Source organism: Ischnura elegans, chromosome 6 (assembly GCF_921293095.1).
Source record: "Ischnura elegans chromosome 6, ioIscEleg1.1, whole genome shotgun sequence".
Classification (NCBI taxonomy): domain Eukaryota; kingdom Metazoa; phylum Arthropoda; class Insecta; order Odonata; family Coenagrionidae; genus Ischnura; species Ischnura elegans.
The window spans coordinates 118,257,490-118,275,531 of NC_060251.1; the positions used below are offsets into that span (position 1 = coordinate 118,257,490).

Below are 18,042 nucleotides of genomic sequence, written 5' to 3' on the forward strand. Positions count from 1 at the left end.
CCGCGTGGAACTCCATGATTACTCACTTAGGAACTTATGCATCTCCAGTTTGGTCAATATCAGCACCATCTCTCTTTCGTTGCATTATTCGTCTCATTTACCGCTCACCATTCACCCGAGTGACTCTATCGGGAATGGACTCCATCGTTGGTCTCTGTCAATGCCCAGCACGTCCATTTTCGGTTGCTGCTTATGTGGGTCTCAACCAACGCCCATGTGTATTTCCCCATGCATATTCCGCGTGGAACTCCATGATTACTTATTTTACCCCAAAGTTAGAAAAACCACGATTATCCGAGACGTGACAGTAAATGGAGAATTCTATTCGCCAGTGATAGTTTTCGGTTGAGAATCACTGGATATCTATCATCAAGAGCGACACTGTCTTACGTTTTGCGAATGACCGAATTTGATCGATAATGACCGACAAACGGCTTCGTTCCAGAATGATTCTGTCATTCTTTGGAGTTCTCCCGGTCACTTATTGATCACACAGATTGCGTTTTCACATGTAAGTCGATCACAGCGCATCGGTCGCATCACTTAATTACAAGACTCACCTCAAGGGGAAAAACCTTGGCGATTGCTTCATCCGCCATCTCAACGTCTCCTTTCAGGAAATAAATATGTGCTCGCGATGCTTGGATGCAATGAGTCAATCCGTCCATGATATCGACGTAAAAATCATCGTCACTCTCGTGCAGCTCCTCTTCGCAAACTTCCAGTTGTTCCAGCGCGACTTGCAGCATTCCCATTCGGGCGTTGACCCAAGCGAAGTGAACGTTAAAGCAGAACATATCCCATTTCAACCCCTCCTTCGACAGGTAAACACATCCCTTAACGCTCTCGAGAGAAGCAAACTCATCGATGAAAGGTAAATTTGGCCAGGCGAACGGACAGCTGACAGTGTAGAAGGGGTGCCCAAGGGGACCATATACCACAGCCTCTGGTTCATCTTGTTCGTAGAATAAATCTCTCAGGCTCTCCAAAATATCTTCAGGATCTTCATCTTGTGGGGTCTCCTGCTCCTTGCCGTCTGATAGGCCCAGTTCCCTCTCCGCCTCCTCGTCACACATACCTGAAGAAAGAGACATTCACAAAATATCATCAAATGAAGTGAGGAGAGGGTGAATTCGGGTAGGGGAAGCGATCGCTGAAACAGAAGCTGTTAAAGTTCCCCTTAATGCGACCGCTGTTCAGAGCGGCCCTCAGTGATCGCTCAGTCATTCCTCTGAGTTGTCTTTTCGGCGGCTACTTGCCTGAGCACTCGTCACAGATTGGTGGGAGCTCAAGTCTTACAAGGAGACGTCGCCAAAGTGATGTTCAGGATCTGGATACGGATGTTATTTTCTGATACAATATAGATAAGGTAGAAAAATTATCACTGCTTTCTTCCACAGAGGCCCGGGTTCAAGAGATATATTCGCTTATAAAGACTTCGCGCAACATGACATCACTTGACTTATCGCCGTGGTAAGGCACAATTCGGAGTTTCGTTTAAAAGCCATAAATTGATATTAAATTTAAAAAACCGCGAAGTAACTAAATAAAACGAATGGGGATAAAATGTAACAGTGATTTCAAAAAGTAGAAGAGAAAAAACACGGCCGTAGTTAAGAGGTAGAGATTACTCAAGGGATGTCATCCTGCACGAAATCTTTACATGCGATTATCTCTCGAACCCGGACCTATGTGGAAGAAAGCCGTGACGCTATTTCTACCTCACTTATATTGTTTCAGTTAATAATATCCGCATGCAGATCCCGAACATCACTTTGGCCATGTCTCCTTGTTAGTTTTAGGTGGCCAATGGTGTGTTGCTATATGATTCTTAACACTCTTCTTTAGTAGTTCCCGCTGATCATTTCCACCCTGGGAAGCGGCATAGAATTCGCTCGTATGTAGCGGTCCACTCCCAATGTGGACACCAAGAGCTCTCCCTCAAGATATAGACATTTTACAGCACTAAAGACAATGAAAATTTAAGTCCAAACATCATCCCGAAGTTTAATGAATGTAACTGGCCAAACTTTTCCCAGTTCATAATTGTCTAGATAACGCAAAAAATCACTGTTAATTTTTTTCATTTATTTGACTCACTTCATGCTTCGTCACTTGCCACGCCAATTTCAGAATAAAACCATATTACTCGTAATGTCACTTGAGTGAAAAGTTAAGTCGTTTTAACGTATTTATGGTGAATTAAGGTAGTTATCAGTGCAGGCAGACATTATTCCTTCCTATCATTTTCGGGTATTTTATGGCCTTTATTTCCTCATGATAAGCATTTTTGGGACAGAATCTACTGCCTCAGCCTTTTTTCAGCGTCTACCGCCGGACCAGTGTTTAAAGAAAATCCTAATTTATTCTTTAGTAAGAGTCCATTTAGGTAAAGGATAATAAAATATTTTTTTCTCAACGTTGGAACAAACTACCTTCTCAAAAGATGACCAGTGTTTAAAAAAGTGAACCGAACTTATAGCACTAATAACAATTTTCATGGTCACCTGCAGAAAGGGCGTAAAGACCTTTGTCCGGGCCATACGATATGGCCCCTCGTGAATGGAATCGGCGTCGGTCGTAAGTTCTGGTCAGGCCATAGAAAGCATACGGCCGGCCATAAGTATGGCCCCGTTTAGCAGAATATCCCTGATGGTTTTAAGTCAGCACCCATGCATTTTCTCGATTGCTAGAATCATCAGGTGCATTTATCTTTGTTAAGGTAACAACGGCAAAAATAAACCACTAATGCCAACAAACATAAATGCACCTGATGGTTTTCAGCGTGGGTGAAATATGAAGGTGCTAAATTTACACAAAAAATTGAAGACTATTATAGAAAACAAAATGTTGAGTAATGATGTGGCGATCAGACCCACAACTGTGTTGTGAAGGAAATCTTTGATTCGGAAGAACTCCACTTTTCTAGTCCAGATTTACTTTTCCATCGCCAGTGCCGGAGCAATTTCTCCCAAAGTATAGCCCAATGACTGAGTTTGGTATGTGTTAGTGTTAATCTAAAGTGAAGCGACCGTAGCGAGGCCCCTTGGAACCCTCGCAAAGTTTGCGTTGAGTGAGTGTGTGTGTGTATCAACTTAAGAAACTTAAGCGCGGTACTTTCAACCCTCGCAAAGGTTTCCTCCGAGTCTATTGAGTGCTTGTAAAGGGTTTCCGGTTTAGAGGCTGGGGTTGGTCACTACTGATAATTCTCACGTTCCAGCAAACCAGCACAGTATTTGTTTGGTGCAGCTCACAGGTACCTGTGGCGTAATCCCTACATTATGGCCATTGGAGACTATTTTCTTTTAAAGGAATCAGTTTCAAACAATTTTCATGGTCTGCTGTCTTGCTGATGATGTAAATTTATATGGCCAATTGAATAATTAGAGTGCCTTCAAGTTTGGGAATACATGACAGAAATTGAATAGAATACCTTGTAATTCCAACCTCCCCCTGCAGAAGATAGCTCGGCGATAAGCACAGAAACGCAGTCTACATCTGCATAATACCCTGCGAGCCACCTCTAGGGTGTTTGGCAGGGGGTGATCAATCACTAGCATGCAGCATGCAATTGCACATGCAATGCAACCTGTACACCACACATCACCAAAACACCACGCATACTAACAAATTATACTACCATGTGAGGTTAGATATAATAATAAAATTTAGGCAAACGCATTAAGTTTTACATAGGTTAGTAGGCTACACTACTAGTCATCTAATCTATTAATGAGTTTTATTGCTGTCGTTATAATCTCTTATTGATCGTGGAGAAAAAGACATTCTGAATCTGTCATTACTATAGTCTATCTCTCTTATTTTATTTATATGATCTGCTCTTCCGTAGTATGTTGGCGTCCATAAGATATGGTTAACTTCGTCAGAAAAGACACTGCCCTTGAATTTATCTAAAAGGTTTAGTCTATTTTTCAATCTACGGTCCGTCAGAGATTCCCATCCGAGTTTATCTAAGAGGTCAGTTACACTAACAAGACTATCGTAAAGACCTTTCACAAACCTGACAGCTCTTCTTTGCACGCGTTCTAAGTCTGTTATTAAGCCTTTTTCTTGAGGGTCCCAAACACTGGCAGCGTATTCCAAATGTGGTCTAACGAGGGAAAAGTAGCTAATTTCTCTCACTTTGTCGTCGCACTTTCCTAATATTCTTTTAACAAAACCCATTTTACGATCAATGTGACCGGTTGTTTCCCGAATACGTTTATTCCACGATAGATCATTATTGAGTCTAACTCCTAGATATTTCACGGATTCAACTGCCTTTAATTGGGTGCCCCAAATTATATAGCTATATTTTAGGGAGTGATTCTTCTTCCAGAAATTCATTAATGCCTGAACATTCATCAAAAACGTGGCTGTGGACCACCGGATGGCCATTTTAGCAAAGTTAACTAAATCGTTATTTTTCATCGCATAATCACGGGTGAAAGACGTTCTTGATTGCTTGATTGGCAGGAGTGCGATATAAACAATCATTTGTTGATGATCGGATCGATTGATAGATTTTCAAAATGCAGTCAGAGCGGTCACTTTTCGGGAGGGAGACACCTTGCTCGGAGGGTCCGATATAAGGGCCAGCGAGGATGAGCTCCTCGAGCGAAGGGCCCCCGATTTGCGACCCTTTGGAGGGTGTACTACACTCATCCTGGAAGTACCTGCTCCATGGCCACACGAAACGCATTTTAACCTTTTGGCCGCATGCGAGAAGATGGTTTTCAGAGATTGAACGGCAGTGAGTTGGTTGCCCAGGCGAAACGGAAGCGTTGAGGAAGTGTTGGGGAAGCGTTGGGCGGAGTGTTAGGGAAGTGGCGGGCGAGTGTTGAGGTAGCGTTGAGGAGGTGTCGCGGAAGTGTGCGGGAAGCAGATAGAACGCTTCCGGAAACGTTTCGGAAGCGTTAAGGAATTTTCCATCCGACACCTGACGCTGCCACATTGCAGGAAAATGTTTTTATATAGAAAAATAAATTTTTAATTGTAAATCATGGAAATAATAATGAAAAGCAGGTTTTTTTTAAATGAAATGTAGAAACAATTTATGAAAAAAATGCCGCCAAGACTCCAACCTTAGACCTCCGGGTACGAGTCGGGTTTGGTAACCACCTGTCCACCGCTCTTAGATAGTGATGTGGTAATTCTAGGGCATTATACCAGCTGCGACCCTCGCGTCTTCAGGTCGAAGTTGTCGACTGTTGGTTTCTGCCTCGTTCATATACTGTAGGCTGAATGGGAGCTGCACTGTGATTGGCTGTCTGACTGGGTACTTCTCTCTGATTAGCTCTCTCTTTGATGTGGAGGGAGTGAGGATAAAGTGGAAAAGAGCCATCAAAGAGAGAGCCAATCAGAGAGAATTTGGTCAATATCTGCATCCTCGTGGCCTTCGTCGTCCTCAGAAACCCTGTTTTCCTCTCTTTCCTTTCCCTTTGCTCGCTGTCTTCGTTAGCGTTTGTATTCGTGTCCAGCCGTTTCTCCATTCCCGCTAGTGGTGTGATTTCAACCATACCAACCACAAGTATCTTCACGACATAGGCGGAAATCGTATCGACAGTTTTAATTCTCAATGAGCTGACAGATGGCCCTGGAGTGGCGAGCAAGAGGCGAGAGAGTCAGCTTTCAAGGTCGTTTCCTGTTCCTCGATTCTCCCCTTTCCTTCCCGCCGTCCCCTCTTCCTAACTCTCCGTCAGTCTACCAAGCATCGAAGGAAGGGAAGACGATGTTTGCCACGGGCTAATTGTGAGAGAAAAAAGGCAGGAATTTCTGTCTCGCCTGGTCCACGCATGCAATTTCTTCCACGCATCCTTCCCTCTTCTCTTTGCTTGGCTTTCCCCATTACTGCTGAAAACATTTTTACAACATAAAGCTGTAGATAAGTGTTGAAACTGTCTCATGCACTTCAAACATTGCAGTCCGAAAGCCAAAAGGAGAGAGAGGGAATTTTCAGGGGGCCCCGGCACCTTTAAATATATATTCGCAAACTAAACGAATAGTCTATCAGTTAGATACTGTCATGGAAGTATTCACGACCACCACAGATTTTGATGATATTGTGAGAGGAGATATGCTCGAATATCAAATGGACGTTGGAGGGGTTTTACATGTAGCAGTGTAATACTATGCGAGACAAGATGATCCTTTTGACGAAGTACTACAGCCTTCTGCAATGCGGTATTGGAACATTGGTAAATTTGAGACAAAATATCACTGTTAGTATTTTGTTGGGAGATATGATACTAAGCCACTTTGTGAAATTTTCTGTATTCCATTTAATAAGGCAAGGAAATATTATCCGCGAATGAGTTCCACGCTGAAAATTTAATGCGAAAGCGGAGACACATTTATGATAATTGGAGTATTTGATTTGGAGTTTCTTATTTCAGGAATGAAGGGCATATAAAACGTAATGGCTTGTGAACAAATTCATGCGAAAAAATACACAAAAGAATTAAAATTTATTTAAATAAAAGCTGGTACCAATTTTCCTCAACATTTTAATACGTTCGACGCGTTTCGGCTCACAAAGCCATCATCTGGTACGAGACTCAGTCTTTCATATAATCATCACCTTTATATCTTGTATGATGTGAGGCACGATATGGTGGAAGTTCTTAATATTAGTAAAATTAGACATTGCAATATTTGTACTGAGTTTTGTTATGATGCTACGCGTTTCATCGTTACAAACAGCATTATCAAGTGTAACATAGTCTTAAGCGTTCCTCCTTATATATGTCTTGGTGCTTGAAGGGAGGGTGTAAGGTGGAGGATGGGGTTTGGGTGACGAGAAGTGGGGATATTGAAGTTTGTGAGATATAAAAAACGGCCCTTCTTAAGTCCTAAAATGTTATTTTTTAAAGCAATAAGTATTTCAGATTTATTTTAGACCGTCATGAGGAACCCGACACCCGTGGTGTATAAATTAGGGATGAGTCGATTCCAAATGTCTATTCTTGATTCCACCGATTCTCGGGCACGGAATCGGAATCGAGAATCGATCGCCTAAAGTCGATTCCGATTCCATCGATTCCAGGAAGATAAATGTTTTGGTAATAGACTATATGTTTGGGGCGTAAATGCTGCCACACACCTAAGCGGCCGCGGTGTCAGCCTTGCCCGCGCGGAGGATACGCCCCGCACGCGGGCGCTGCGACGAACATACCTAAGCGGCCTCGGAAACATGAAAATGTCGGCAAGAGCGACAAAGCGACGAACCCTGAAATGGCGCGTGTTCATGAGCAACTCTCAGAAAAAAAAAATTGGAAACCACGGGATCGGGAAGAAACGCATGCGTTTTCCGTTCTTTTATTAACCGCTGGTCACGGCAAATGAAATTGTTACGATTATGAATCACATTCGGAGAATTCATCTGGACCACCAATTTTAAGGTATAATAGATCGAAATATATTTTTTTACTTTCCAATGATATTTGAAGTCTGATGATAATAAAAACGTGCAGAGAGCAAGTTTTCCTGTGAAAAAAGTTTCTTATAAATACGCGCTGAGAGCGTTTTTTTTATATGAAACGTTTTTAGACTAACACGCGCCTGCGTCAACAATAAAAAAATTAGACACATTCGCGTTTGTATAGCCCTGTTTCATCAATGCAACCCTTGAGGAAGTTGATACTTGCTTGGCATAAGCCGCCGCGGCCTCCGGGCGGACTCGACAGGTTGCGTTCGGCCGCCACCGCGCACCCGCCAGGCTGCTCTGGTATGTATCGACGCCATGAACGCTACATTATTGTCTAGCCACCGCGGCCAAACGAGAATGTAGCCACCGCGGCTATTGTTATTTTTAGGGATGGTCGGATCGGATACCTCGGATCCAAATACCCGCGGACATTGCCCTTCATCGGATCCAAAGCCGCGGAAGACATCGGATCTGGATCCGAAATTTTAAATAATAGCTTCAGTTAATGCAACACGCAATAAGGGTGGAAAGAGTTCCGATTCTCTCTTCGAATGCGTCGTCGCATGCGATTCTTGTCCAACTCATGAACTGTTTTATTTGAAAGCTCTCGCAGAGGTTGCAAGTAGAATTTCAGCCGTGGCCAGGATTTTCAGCCAGAAAATAAAAAAGGCAAAATACGACTGGCACATAGTGTGGCTCTTCCCAAGAGATTGAACAATCATCGGAGGAATCTCAGCGCCGTAGGATAATAACTACGTCAAAAGTAACTACGCCGCAGATTTCAGAAAACCACCCTCGGCCGTCCATCAGCCCGTGCCTCTGTTGTTTTTTTTTTTGCATCCGAAATCACTCGGACAAAAAATCATTGTCTTTTAAGGAAAATATCAAATCACACGAAAACGACTGAAGCGTGTTTCATCTCTACCTCGTCTCACTAACTGACCTTTTTTGGCCTACCTGCTTCAATTCTCCGTTTCTAGACGACAAATGCTAGGAGAGTGACTTTCTGGGCCCGAAGATATCTTGATAGCTTCGACAATTAGGTGAAATGCACGAGATTTTAAAAAGAATTAGACCAAACGAGACGCATTTCTGACGATATTTCTGTTTATTTTTCAGCTCTAATCGAATGCCACTCAGTTTTCTATCTACAATTCTACAACTAGACTCTACTGATATGCAACATTGTCCAAACAGCACAATTTTCAAAGAAACAAGCGCAGCATTACCCCTCAAACAATTAGAGACGGATTGGAAACGCCAACTACATATATCACGCCCGGCTTCGCTTTGAAGGCAACAACGTCACTGAAGCAAGATCTGACTTCTTCGTCCTTGACTATATAAAATACAAATATAAAAACACAATTATTGTCCTTCACGAAAGAAAACAAAATATTGAAAAATCCGGTTTTTTCTAAAATTTTCCCCCCTGGTTTTGGACCCCCCTCCCCCCCGAACGAAATTCCTGGCTACACCACTGCTCATTCCCCTCCACCTCTCCTTTAAGCGCTTCTGCTACCCACCCCTTCCTCATGCTGAGCAGTTGAGCACCTCGCGCACGTGACGTTAATGCCGTTTTAAATACTGTTAATTGTGTTGCTGATTGCGCAGTTGCAATTTAAATTAATGATACACCGATAAAAATGTCTTTCATTGTGTATCAACATTTCCATTGAGATAAGGAGAACCAATGAATGCCGTGTGCGAGCACTGTGACTTAAATTATCGCGAGGATGTGCTAAATCCACCTCACCATACTGAAGTATTTTCGGGTGAAACACAAGTCGGTATGCAATGAGAAAGTAAAATTCGGGGGAAACGTGCGTGAGGAAAATTTGAATTCAGTCGATGGCAGGGGGGTAGCCAGGAATTTTGTTAAGGGGGGGTCCAAAACCAGGGGGGAAAAGTTTTAAACAACAGGGTACAAAGGAGAGGGTTTCAAACTAATTTTAACACCCTTCATAATAGAAAAAACTTCATTTTTCAAAGATTCATTTTTTTCCATTTTTCATTTTTGTAAATTCATGATTTTTAAATATTTTGTTTCCATTTATGAAGGAAAGTAATTGTATTTTTATATTTTGGGGGGGGGGTCCTCTCGCTATGCCACTGGTCAGTGGTTCATCTTAAGATTTTTCCTATTTTCATTTCCAAACCCAAGCGTAACAGTTTAGGCCCTGAGTATGTAAAGATGTTTTTAAAAAACAACTTGAAAGCTCAAAAAATAATTTTTAATTTACAAAAATATTAAAGTGTGTATGAAAATCTAAAAAGCATTCCATTGATTTTATGTACCCACAATAAACTTGAATAATGACTTTGTGAAATCGCAGGAATTTGAAAATGTAATTTGGATTCGAAAATATCCGATTCGAAAGATCTGGCTCCAAAAATCCTGGATCCGTCCATCCCTAGTTATTTTATTCCATTCAATTCTTAAATTTTTATTACAGCAATTCCACAGATAAATCAAAATGCCACCTGCTACAAGGAGTAAGAATCGATGGAATCGGAATCGAGAATCGGGAATCGATTTGAAGGAATCGAAATTGGAATCGGAATCGAAAAAAAGTGGAATCGACTCATCCCTAGTATAAATTACGCCGCGCGACCGGCGGTGTACCGCCTGTGTACCTTTATATCTGTGTCACCTTTGAATGTACAAGCTTGAACTAAGTTCAACAAATGAAGATTCATGTTAGCAAAAATCGAGTGTTATCATATAAATACTGAATGCATTTACATTATGCACATGCATATATCGTGAGCAAAGTACGCCACGCGCCCAGTCGTATAAAAATATCAGGCGCGCCCGCTCGAGGTTTAACGAAGATGTTTTAACTTTGGAGCATTGCTCAATCGTTTACTTCGCTGGATATCTCCTTAATAGGCTCTTGGCTAAAAGTGGATGCATTAACTGCAAGAAAACTTTTTCTGGGAAGAAAACAATTGAGGACAGGAGTCAAATATTCATTATGGAAAGAACATTTCCAGGAATAACTAATGATGTTGAGAGTTTGCCGTGTCCATAAAAGAGGTTTATCAGAATTTGTAAATAAAAAAGCTCTGTTAATTTTCAGAAATCAATTTTGTGACACACCTCATAAAAGAAATTGTGAGACTCAATGCTTTCAAAAGCAGAGAGGTTCCTTGAGTTGGAGATGGAATATGAGCCCGAGGTATGTAATGAACATTTAACGTTCGCTCTAAATTTACTTTTTCAATTTATGAAAAGGAGTTGTAAGTGGTTGTCCCCAGTCGCTTCACAGGTGAAACAAAAAATAAATATTGTTTCAAATTTATAGAAAATACATGCAACTGAATCTTATAACGTAAAAACGTGACTATGCAAATAAATCAAAGTAAAAAAATAATTTTAATTATTAAAAGTTTCTTAATTTCGATATAAATAAGCCCTGACTCCATCATTTACTCAGTAATTAACTGATGATAACAAAAGGAAGAGAATCGAAGCTACTGGATGAAAAAGCGTAGAAGTAAGTATGAGGAGCTCATGGCAATCAATGAATCAAAGGATGAAACGTGTCGATCTAAGGTGTGTCCTATTTCAGCTGTTCATGGCCTACATTGCTATATCCATGCGCGGTAGATTGCCGTTAAGGTGAAATTTTCTATAAAGTCCAATGAAATAATTGCAATGAACATGATGTAAATGTAATATTTCCTCGTGCATTCATTCACAATTGGTTTGAATTTTTAAGATCTTAAAGTCTGCTCACCATTTATGAAGAAATACATTAAGGATTAATATCTCTAAATACCTAATTTATGACAACAATTTTTAATGAACAGTTATTTTATTGAAGGCGCCTGGTTTTTTTTATTTTGACACCGAAAACTAACGTTTCGCACTCGTTATTATTACATCGCATGTAATGCTAACGAGGGTTATCTTAATCACAGACGCGTATTGCGACGCTTTTGTATACACCTACTAGTACGTGTTATAGCCTAGCAGTAAGTGATTAACACTCTTGATCGCGGTGCGAAATTCCCTTTCGTCCCGGCCTATAGGAATAGGGGGATTTCATGCCACATTTATTTACAAACGCTAATAAATTATATTTTTTCGTAAAAAAACATTACGTGATAATCTACGAAAGGCATGTATGCCCGCATCACCTGTGCGTTTTACTGATACCTATTACTGATTGGAGTAGGAAGATTTTCAGCAAATACATTTGTAAAAGCTAAATGTAAACCTTATAAAAGTAGTTTACCCATAAAAAACATTACGTTATTAACCAAAGGAGATATTTTAACTCCAATTCCTATAAATGTTCACCGATTACTGTAATTGACTTTGATTTCACCACCATTTGATTATGGTGAAGCTATTATTAAATTCTATTTTTTAGTGAGGTAGCATTATATATGGCAAGGAAACAGGAAGAGGTGAATCATTAGGGAGGAAATTTAGATAAACTGCTTCTTTGTTGCTTACTATACCTACTTACGAGTTGTATCTTTGAAGTTAACGAGAGCCACTGGTAATAAAATAAATGGTAATACATATTCACGAAATATTCAAGTAAACTGAGAGTTACCGTTTCCATGTTCTGGCTGGGAAAACACAAAGGAAAGCAGCTCGATTCGTCTAAAAATTGATACGAGCGAACAGAAATCGCTGCACAGTGGCATCTGGGATCCGCAAAAGATTCTGAGGCTACGCGCTATGCTTTGATTCTTTGAGATGCTCAGAACAGATGTATTTCAGAGCGACGCGGAGAAAATCACCTTAGAATCTCTGTATGTTTCTAGGTCCTACGGAATGAAGATAAAGTAGTATCTTGGCAATCTGACATATATCGGACCAGGGAACTGCCGGATCCCTGGAAATCACTTATAATTACGCAATTAAACGGCAGAAGCTATGTTTTATTGTATGCCTACAAGTATATAATATATCTTATTATGCACGAAATTAGTGCATAAGTAGTGCACTAAGTAGTTGGAGTGTTTACGCTAGGTAAAACTACAATACATAAAAATTAAACTTACATTAAAATGTTTCGTGTCAATAATCCACACTATTCGATTGAAGAAGAAGGCTCCCTTCTCAGTACTACTATCACTGCATGCCCTATTTTCAGAGTTGGACTAGATTAACCAGCATAGCAGGCTACTTGAAATTACCGAGCTATTTATATGCACCTGTATAAAAACGCCGGATTACTGGCAGTACCGGAGAATTGAAGTTCCGCATTATAGAGGGAGCACTATATTAAGAGAGATATTTTGCCGTCTGTATAGGTATACGACTTTATGTTACTCCGAAAAATAAAGTCATACTCAGTAGTGACATACTGTGCTTGTTCTCTGTGAAAGGCATACCCTAAAATCCATCTCAACACGCCTATAATAACGGTTAACGAGGTAATATGTGAATTTGGATGTAAATTAACTTACGTTATCGAAAAAGGTGATCATGGCTGTCGTGAATAATTGGCGTTCTCCTTCAAAATATTCTTGCCACTTTAAGAAAATGATGGTGGTGTTTTGGATTCAACGATTGCAACGGACGAACCTCGAGTCGATCACCAAGTCAAGTATCAAATCACTATCATATTTGTAAATCTTTATTCAAGGCTAACGGTCACATGAAGAGCCACATTGCCTAACCAAAGAAATGAACCACCAGAAATATAAGCTGTGGAACCAAAGCAATGGAAGAAACCCATATTCGATTATTTTTTAATAAAATGAGATCTTACCTCTACTTGTCAATCTGTCTACTGCACTGGGTGGATTACAGCTTAAGTGGCACTATATGCACTACTTGCTCCTCTTCCTCCCACACTTTCTCTGTGATCGAGGTAAGGGACTTACGAGTCAAGAAGCATCCAATATACCTACAATGTCTTAATTTATTCGGCGTAAGCGAATTTAACTTCTAACTTTAGGTATGGACATAACTCTTTGCAGCCGGAATAACCTCTTATCAGCTGCACAAAGCTTCCAGAACGATAAGGATGGAGGTTGAGCAATAGCGACCATTTATCTCTTCCCCAAGCCGTCTAATTTTTATCGCCCTATATGATCATTTCACATCAATGTTTTGCACGTCAGTTCTCCGAGTTTGAGAATATATATTGCCGCGATTGTATCTTTCACAGGACCAAAATTAAAAATAAATTTGATAGCAATGGAAATTTTACTGATTACTTTTTCGAAGAGTAATTTGTAATAATTACACAATTGACAATACCTACATTTTTAATTGAGGCAGATTTCTTCTCGTAGTCCCTCCCCCATCACTGAAACATGGCCATTGCCCGTAATGTCAGCAACACTCTTTTCATCAGCAGCTAAGCATCTCTTCCCATCCTTTCGTGCGTTTTCCGCTCATCATAGAAGTGACCTACGCTCGTACCTTCTTTGATGGCTAATCTGAATAGGGTGGTTTCCTTTTATTTTTTTATTGCCTATAATGAAAGATTATTATTCATGGAGTACTTAATTCACGCTTTCAGATTTTTTAATGACGATATCTATTTTTCGCGATTAAATGAAGAGTGAAAATTTTCAAGAGCGCAAAAATGCGATGGGTAAGTATGAATGCCGGGAAAAGCCCATGTGACATCGTTCTGGTTCCCGCTGCCGCAAAGTAAGGTGATCTTGGGGCGAGGCTTTGAGCGCTGATACGACGAAGGTTGCTAGCAGGTTGCAGAGTACCCTGCTAGCAGGTAGCGCTTGGCTTAAATAAGGATTATTAATACCTTATCAAACGAAGGAAACTTTCCGACCTTAGTCAGTTTTAGTAGGTGATTTGATAGAAGAGATGTTTCCCTGAGCTCTGTGCCTCATGCATGCATTGGTAATCTCAGACGATGCAAAACTCCTATCCACTCGTATAGAAACTAGGTCCCTGTGACGTCACGTGGAATGAAATCGCATAGGCGCCAATCTGGCCTTTTTCAAAGTAGGATAAAATTGCCCGAAGCCATTCGTCTAAACTGCGATTTTTAAAACCAATTTTTTTGTATATTATGAATACACTACCGGTGGGTGACGAATCGCAATCAATGCCTTTCGTTTTCTTTGCTGAAGGAAACTACCCTATTGGAAAGATATATTAACTTCTCGTGTGAAGTTAATGCATCCATTTTCCAGCTGATGGAATTCCATAAGCTGTAAAAATGGCCCCTTTTGCCGCGAATGGTTGATAGATTATCGGAAATAGACCATGACAGCGTCTACTTAAAAGAGGAAAATACTCCACATGAGTCGTCTTTCAATGAACTTTCAGTTTTGACAATTGAACGCGAAATTAAACGGAATGGCGTCATTTCGCCTCCGCCGTGGTTCTAGCTTTCAATACAAATTTTTTACATGATGCTATAAAAAGCAGTCTTAGGAGCCAAGACGAGCAAAGAACTTATCATAACAATTGGGAATTTTCCTCCATTTAATCAAAACAGAAATAGGAGACTTTTTGTGGTCGAACTCATCTTGGGAATCCCACCGGGTTAAATTATCCATATTAGCAGCCCTGAAGATGAGCCCTGAGTAGGAGCGCGAAACGTTGACTAATACGGATGAATTAACCCGGTGGGAATCTCGAGAAGAGTTTTCCCAAATCATTCGCCGGGAAAGCATCAAATCGTATTTCATGGGAAACTTTTTTATTGTTTTTTTATGATATAGCGATGGTGAGCTCTAAAAATGCGCTCCCCTCTTGTCATTTCTCTTTGGATGGCATAGGTGCGAGAAAGCGCTTATTCCAATGGTATACATTCTAATGGCAGAGTTAAATGCGCTTATTCCGAGTTGTGAACCTCAACAATGATCTAACGCGTAATAAACATATTCGGGAAATAACCGGTCAAGCTAATCGTAAAATGGGTATTGTTAAAAGAATGTTAGGAAAGTGCGACGACAAAGTGAGAGAAATTAGCTACTTTTCCCTCGTTAGACCACATTTAGAATACGCTGCCAGTGTTTGGAACCCTCACGAAAAAAGCTTAATAACAGAGTTAGAACGCGTGCAAAGAAGAGCTGCCAGGTACGTGAAAGGTCGTTACGATAGTCTTGTTAGTGTAATTGACCTCTTAGATAAACTCGAATGGTAATCTCTGTCGGGCCGTAAATTGAAAAATAGACTAAACCTTTTAGATAAATTCAAGAGCTGAGCCTTTTCTAACGAAGTAAGCTATATCTTACGGGCGCCAACATACTACGGAAGATCAGATCATATAAATGAAGTAAGAGAGATATTTTGTATAACAGACAGATTCAGAATTTTTTTTTCCACGATCTATAAGAGATTATAATGGCAGGGATAAAACTCATAAATAGATTAAAAGACTTGTAGTGTAACCTACTAACCTATGTAAAACTTAATGCATGTTTCTAAATTTTATTATTATTTCTAACAGCATATGGTAGTATAATTTGTTAGTATGCGTGACGTTTTTTGTACTGTGTGGTGTGCATGCCCAGTGAGAAATGGGTGGTGGAATCCACGTGGAACCCACGTGGAATCCACGTTGAGTGGTGGATATTTGGTGGTGGTGGATATTGAGTGGTTGGACCCACGTGGAATCCACGTTGATTTCAAGTGGATTTGTGGTGATTATCATAAAATGTTAAACAGAATTTCTAATTTGTGGAACTTAACTCTCTGGTGACATTGCGTCATTTATCATCCTGAAACCACGCTAGTTATGTGAAAATGTATCGCACATTCTATTTTTATATAATTCGTGGAAAGGCAGCCATGAGAGCACATGAAAAATCGTAGACACATATATAGAAGGTTTAGATATAGAGTGGTTGAGGTTTTAATGGTTTTAGGACAGCACCAACTGCTGTTTTAATTTTTCCACCAAATTTTCACGTGGGTTCCACGTTGATTCCACGACCAAAAACACGTGGTATCCACGTTAATTCTCCACGTGGGTTCCACGTGGATTCCACCACCCATTTCTCACAGGGTGTGGGAGTCCAATCGCATGCTGGAGAGTGATCATCTTTGCCAAACACTCTAGAGGTGGCTCGCACGGTATCATGTAGATGTAGATGAAATGAAGTTAGGCAATAGGAGCGGTAGTGACTGGGTGGAAGTCCTTCCTCGAAGGAGTCAAATGGGAGACAAACAGTGCCCACCTGTGTGCTATTCACCCTGTTTGACCTTGATGGACTTACGCAATAGAGATATAAGGTCCCTCGTGGAGAGGAACGGGTGAGCAACTTTTTCAGTGTTCGGTAGGGGGTGATCAGTCACCAGCATGCAACAGGATTCTCAAATGAACACCACTCAGTCCAATAAACTTTACGCATGATAAGAAATTATGCTAAGTATCACATTTATGTACAGGCAAACTACTCATTGAGGTTATCAGACAATAAACCTAGCAAACTCACAACTTTCTTTTAGAAATAATAAAAAAATTCAGAAACATGCATTAAGCATACATAGGTTAGTAGGTTGCACTAGAAGTTATCTCATCTATTTATGAGTTATAATGCTGCCGTTATTGTCCCTTATTGATCGTGGAAACTAGAATACCTCATTCATTCACAAGACGCCTTGAATGTAAACATTCAAATAAATTCAGAGGGAAGGATAGCATATCGTCGTTTATCATACTTTCTTGGACAACCGTGAACACTTCCACATTACCTGTGCCATAATTATCTTTAATGGTATATCTAACCAAAATAATAATAATTCTTCCATTTTCTCTGCGAACCCATTACTCTCATGCACACGTCCATTTTCAGTAGGTACAGAGTATGATAGGTATTTGTCTCGTAGTGGCATCCATCTGGCAGACACATCTTTCCCTGGGAAACACAATGATGTTACTACTCAAGCTTCAACATTCGTGACCTCTGAGAATCATCAGAAATTGAAGTTCCCCTTGCCTTTCATTCCAACAGATACTCCTATCTCCTACTTATCTTTATACTTGAGTCTTTGTTTCGGTATCGGCAGTCTCTACAATGTACTTGTTTTTTGTCGGTATTAACTCCCTCAATTACCTTTGAAGTGGGGCCTGATTGCCTCTCTATCTCTCTCTCCCTCTCTCTCTCTATTTGTGTTGTTTTGAAGTTAATCACGCTTTTCCACGCATTGATTTACTGGATGTCTCTGTCCCCACCGATGCCCTTTCTTCCAAGCTATCATGCATCTCTTGTCTAACGAAGCTATCCCAGTATCTGTCAGTGCGGCATCGAATCTTCGTATTTTTTAAAGTCATTCTATGCCTTGGGTTCAGGTAATGCTCTTATTCGGCATCGATAAGTCATTGGTGGGTATAGACCAGGGACGCAATAGAATTCTGGTGATAGAAACTCAAACCTTACCAACGAAAAATGACTTCAGGTGTGCGCTGCCACTGGCAATCACAGGTAGGATACTGTGGGTAATGTTTGTTTGTTAAGCGGAGGAAACAATCACAGACGGCATCCAAGGGGTGACTATGCATTTTAAAGATTATTCGTATCTGGCTGAATCAAAAGCAATGCCTTTTGGCGCTCACAGCCTGAAAATTGAGTACTTCTCCCTCACCCTGCTTCAGTTCGAGACCCTAAAAACGACCCTTCACCCCCCCCCCCTCCACAGCCTTCAATATCCTCACTTCTCG

The 18,042-nt window shown here is 40.6% G+C and overlaps 1 protein-coding gene across 2 annotated transcripts in view; it reads right to left on the reverse strand.

The window, feature by feature from the left end:
• The window catches only part of LOC124161587, a 72,968-nt gene extending 59,588 nt beyond the window's left edge, over positions 1-13,380 (reverse strand). For both annotated transcript variants that reach the window (XM_046537968.1, XM_046537967.1), the window contains exons 1-2: positions 13,165-13,380; positions 561-1,078 (exon numbers count right to left, since the gene is read on the reverse strand). In XM_046537968.1, coding sequence (XP_046393924.1) covers positions 561-1,076 — 516 coding nt within the window. In that variant the 5' untranslated portion in view covers positions 1,077-1,078; positions 13,165-13,380. The remainder of the gene's footprint in view (positions 1-560; positions 1,079-13,164) is intronic.
• Between the last annotated feature and the right edge of the window lie 4,662 nt (positions 13,381-18,042).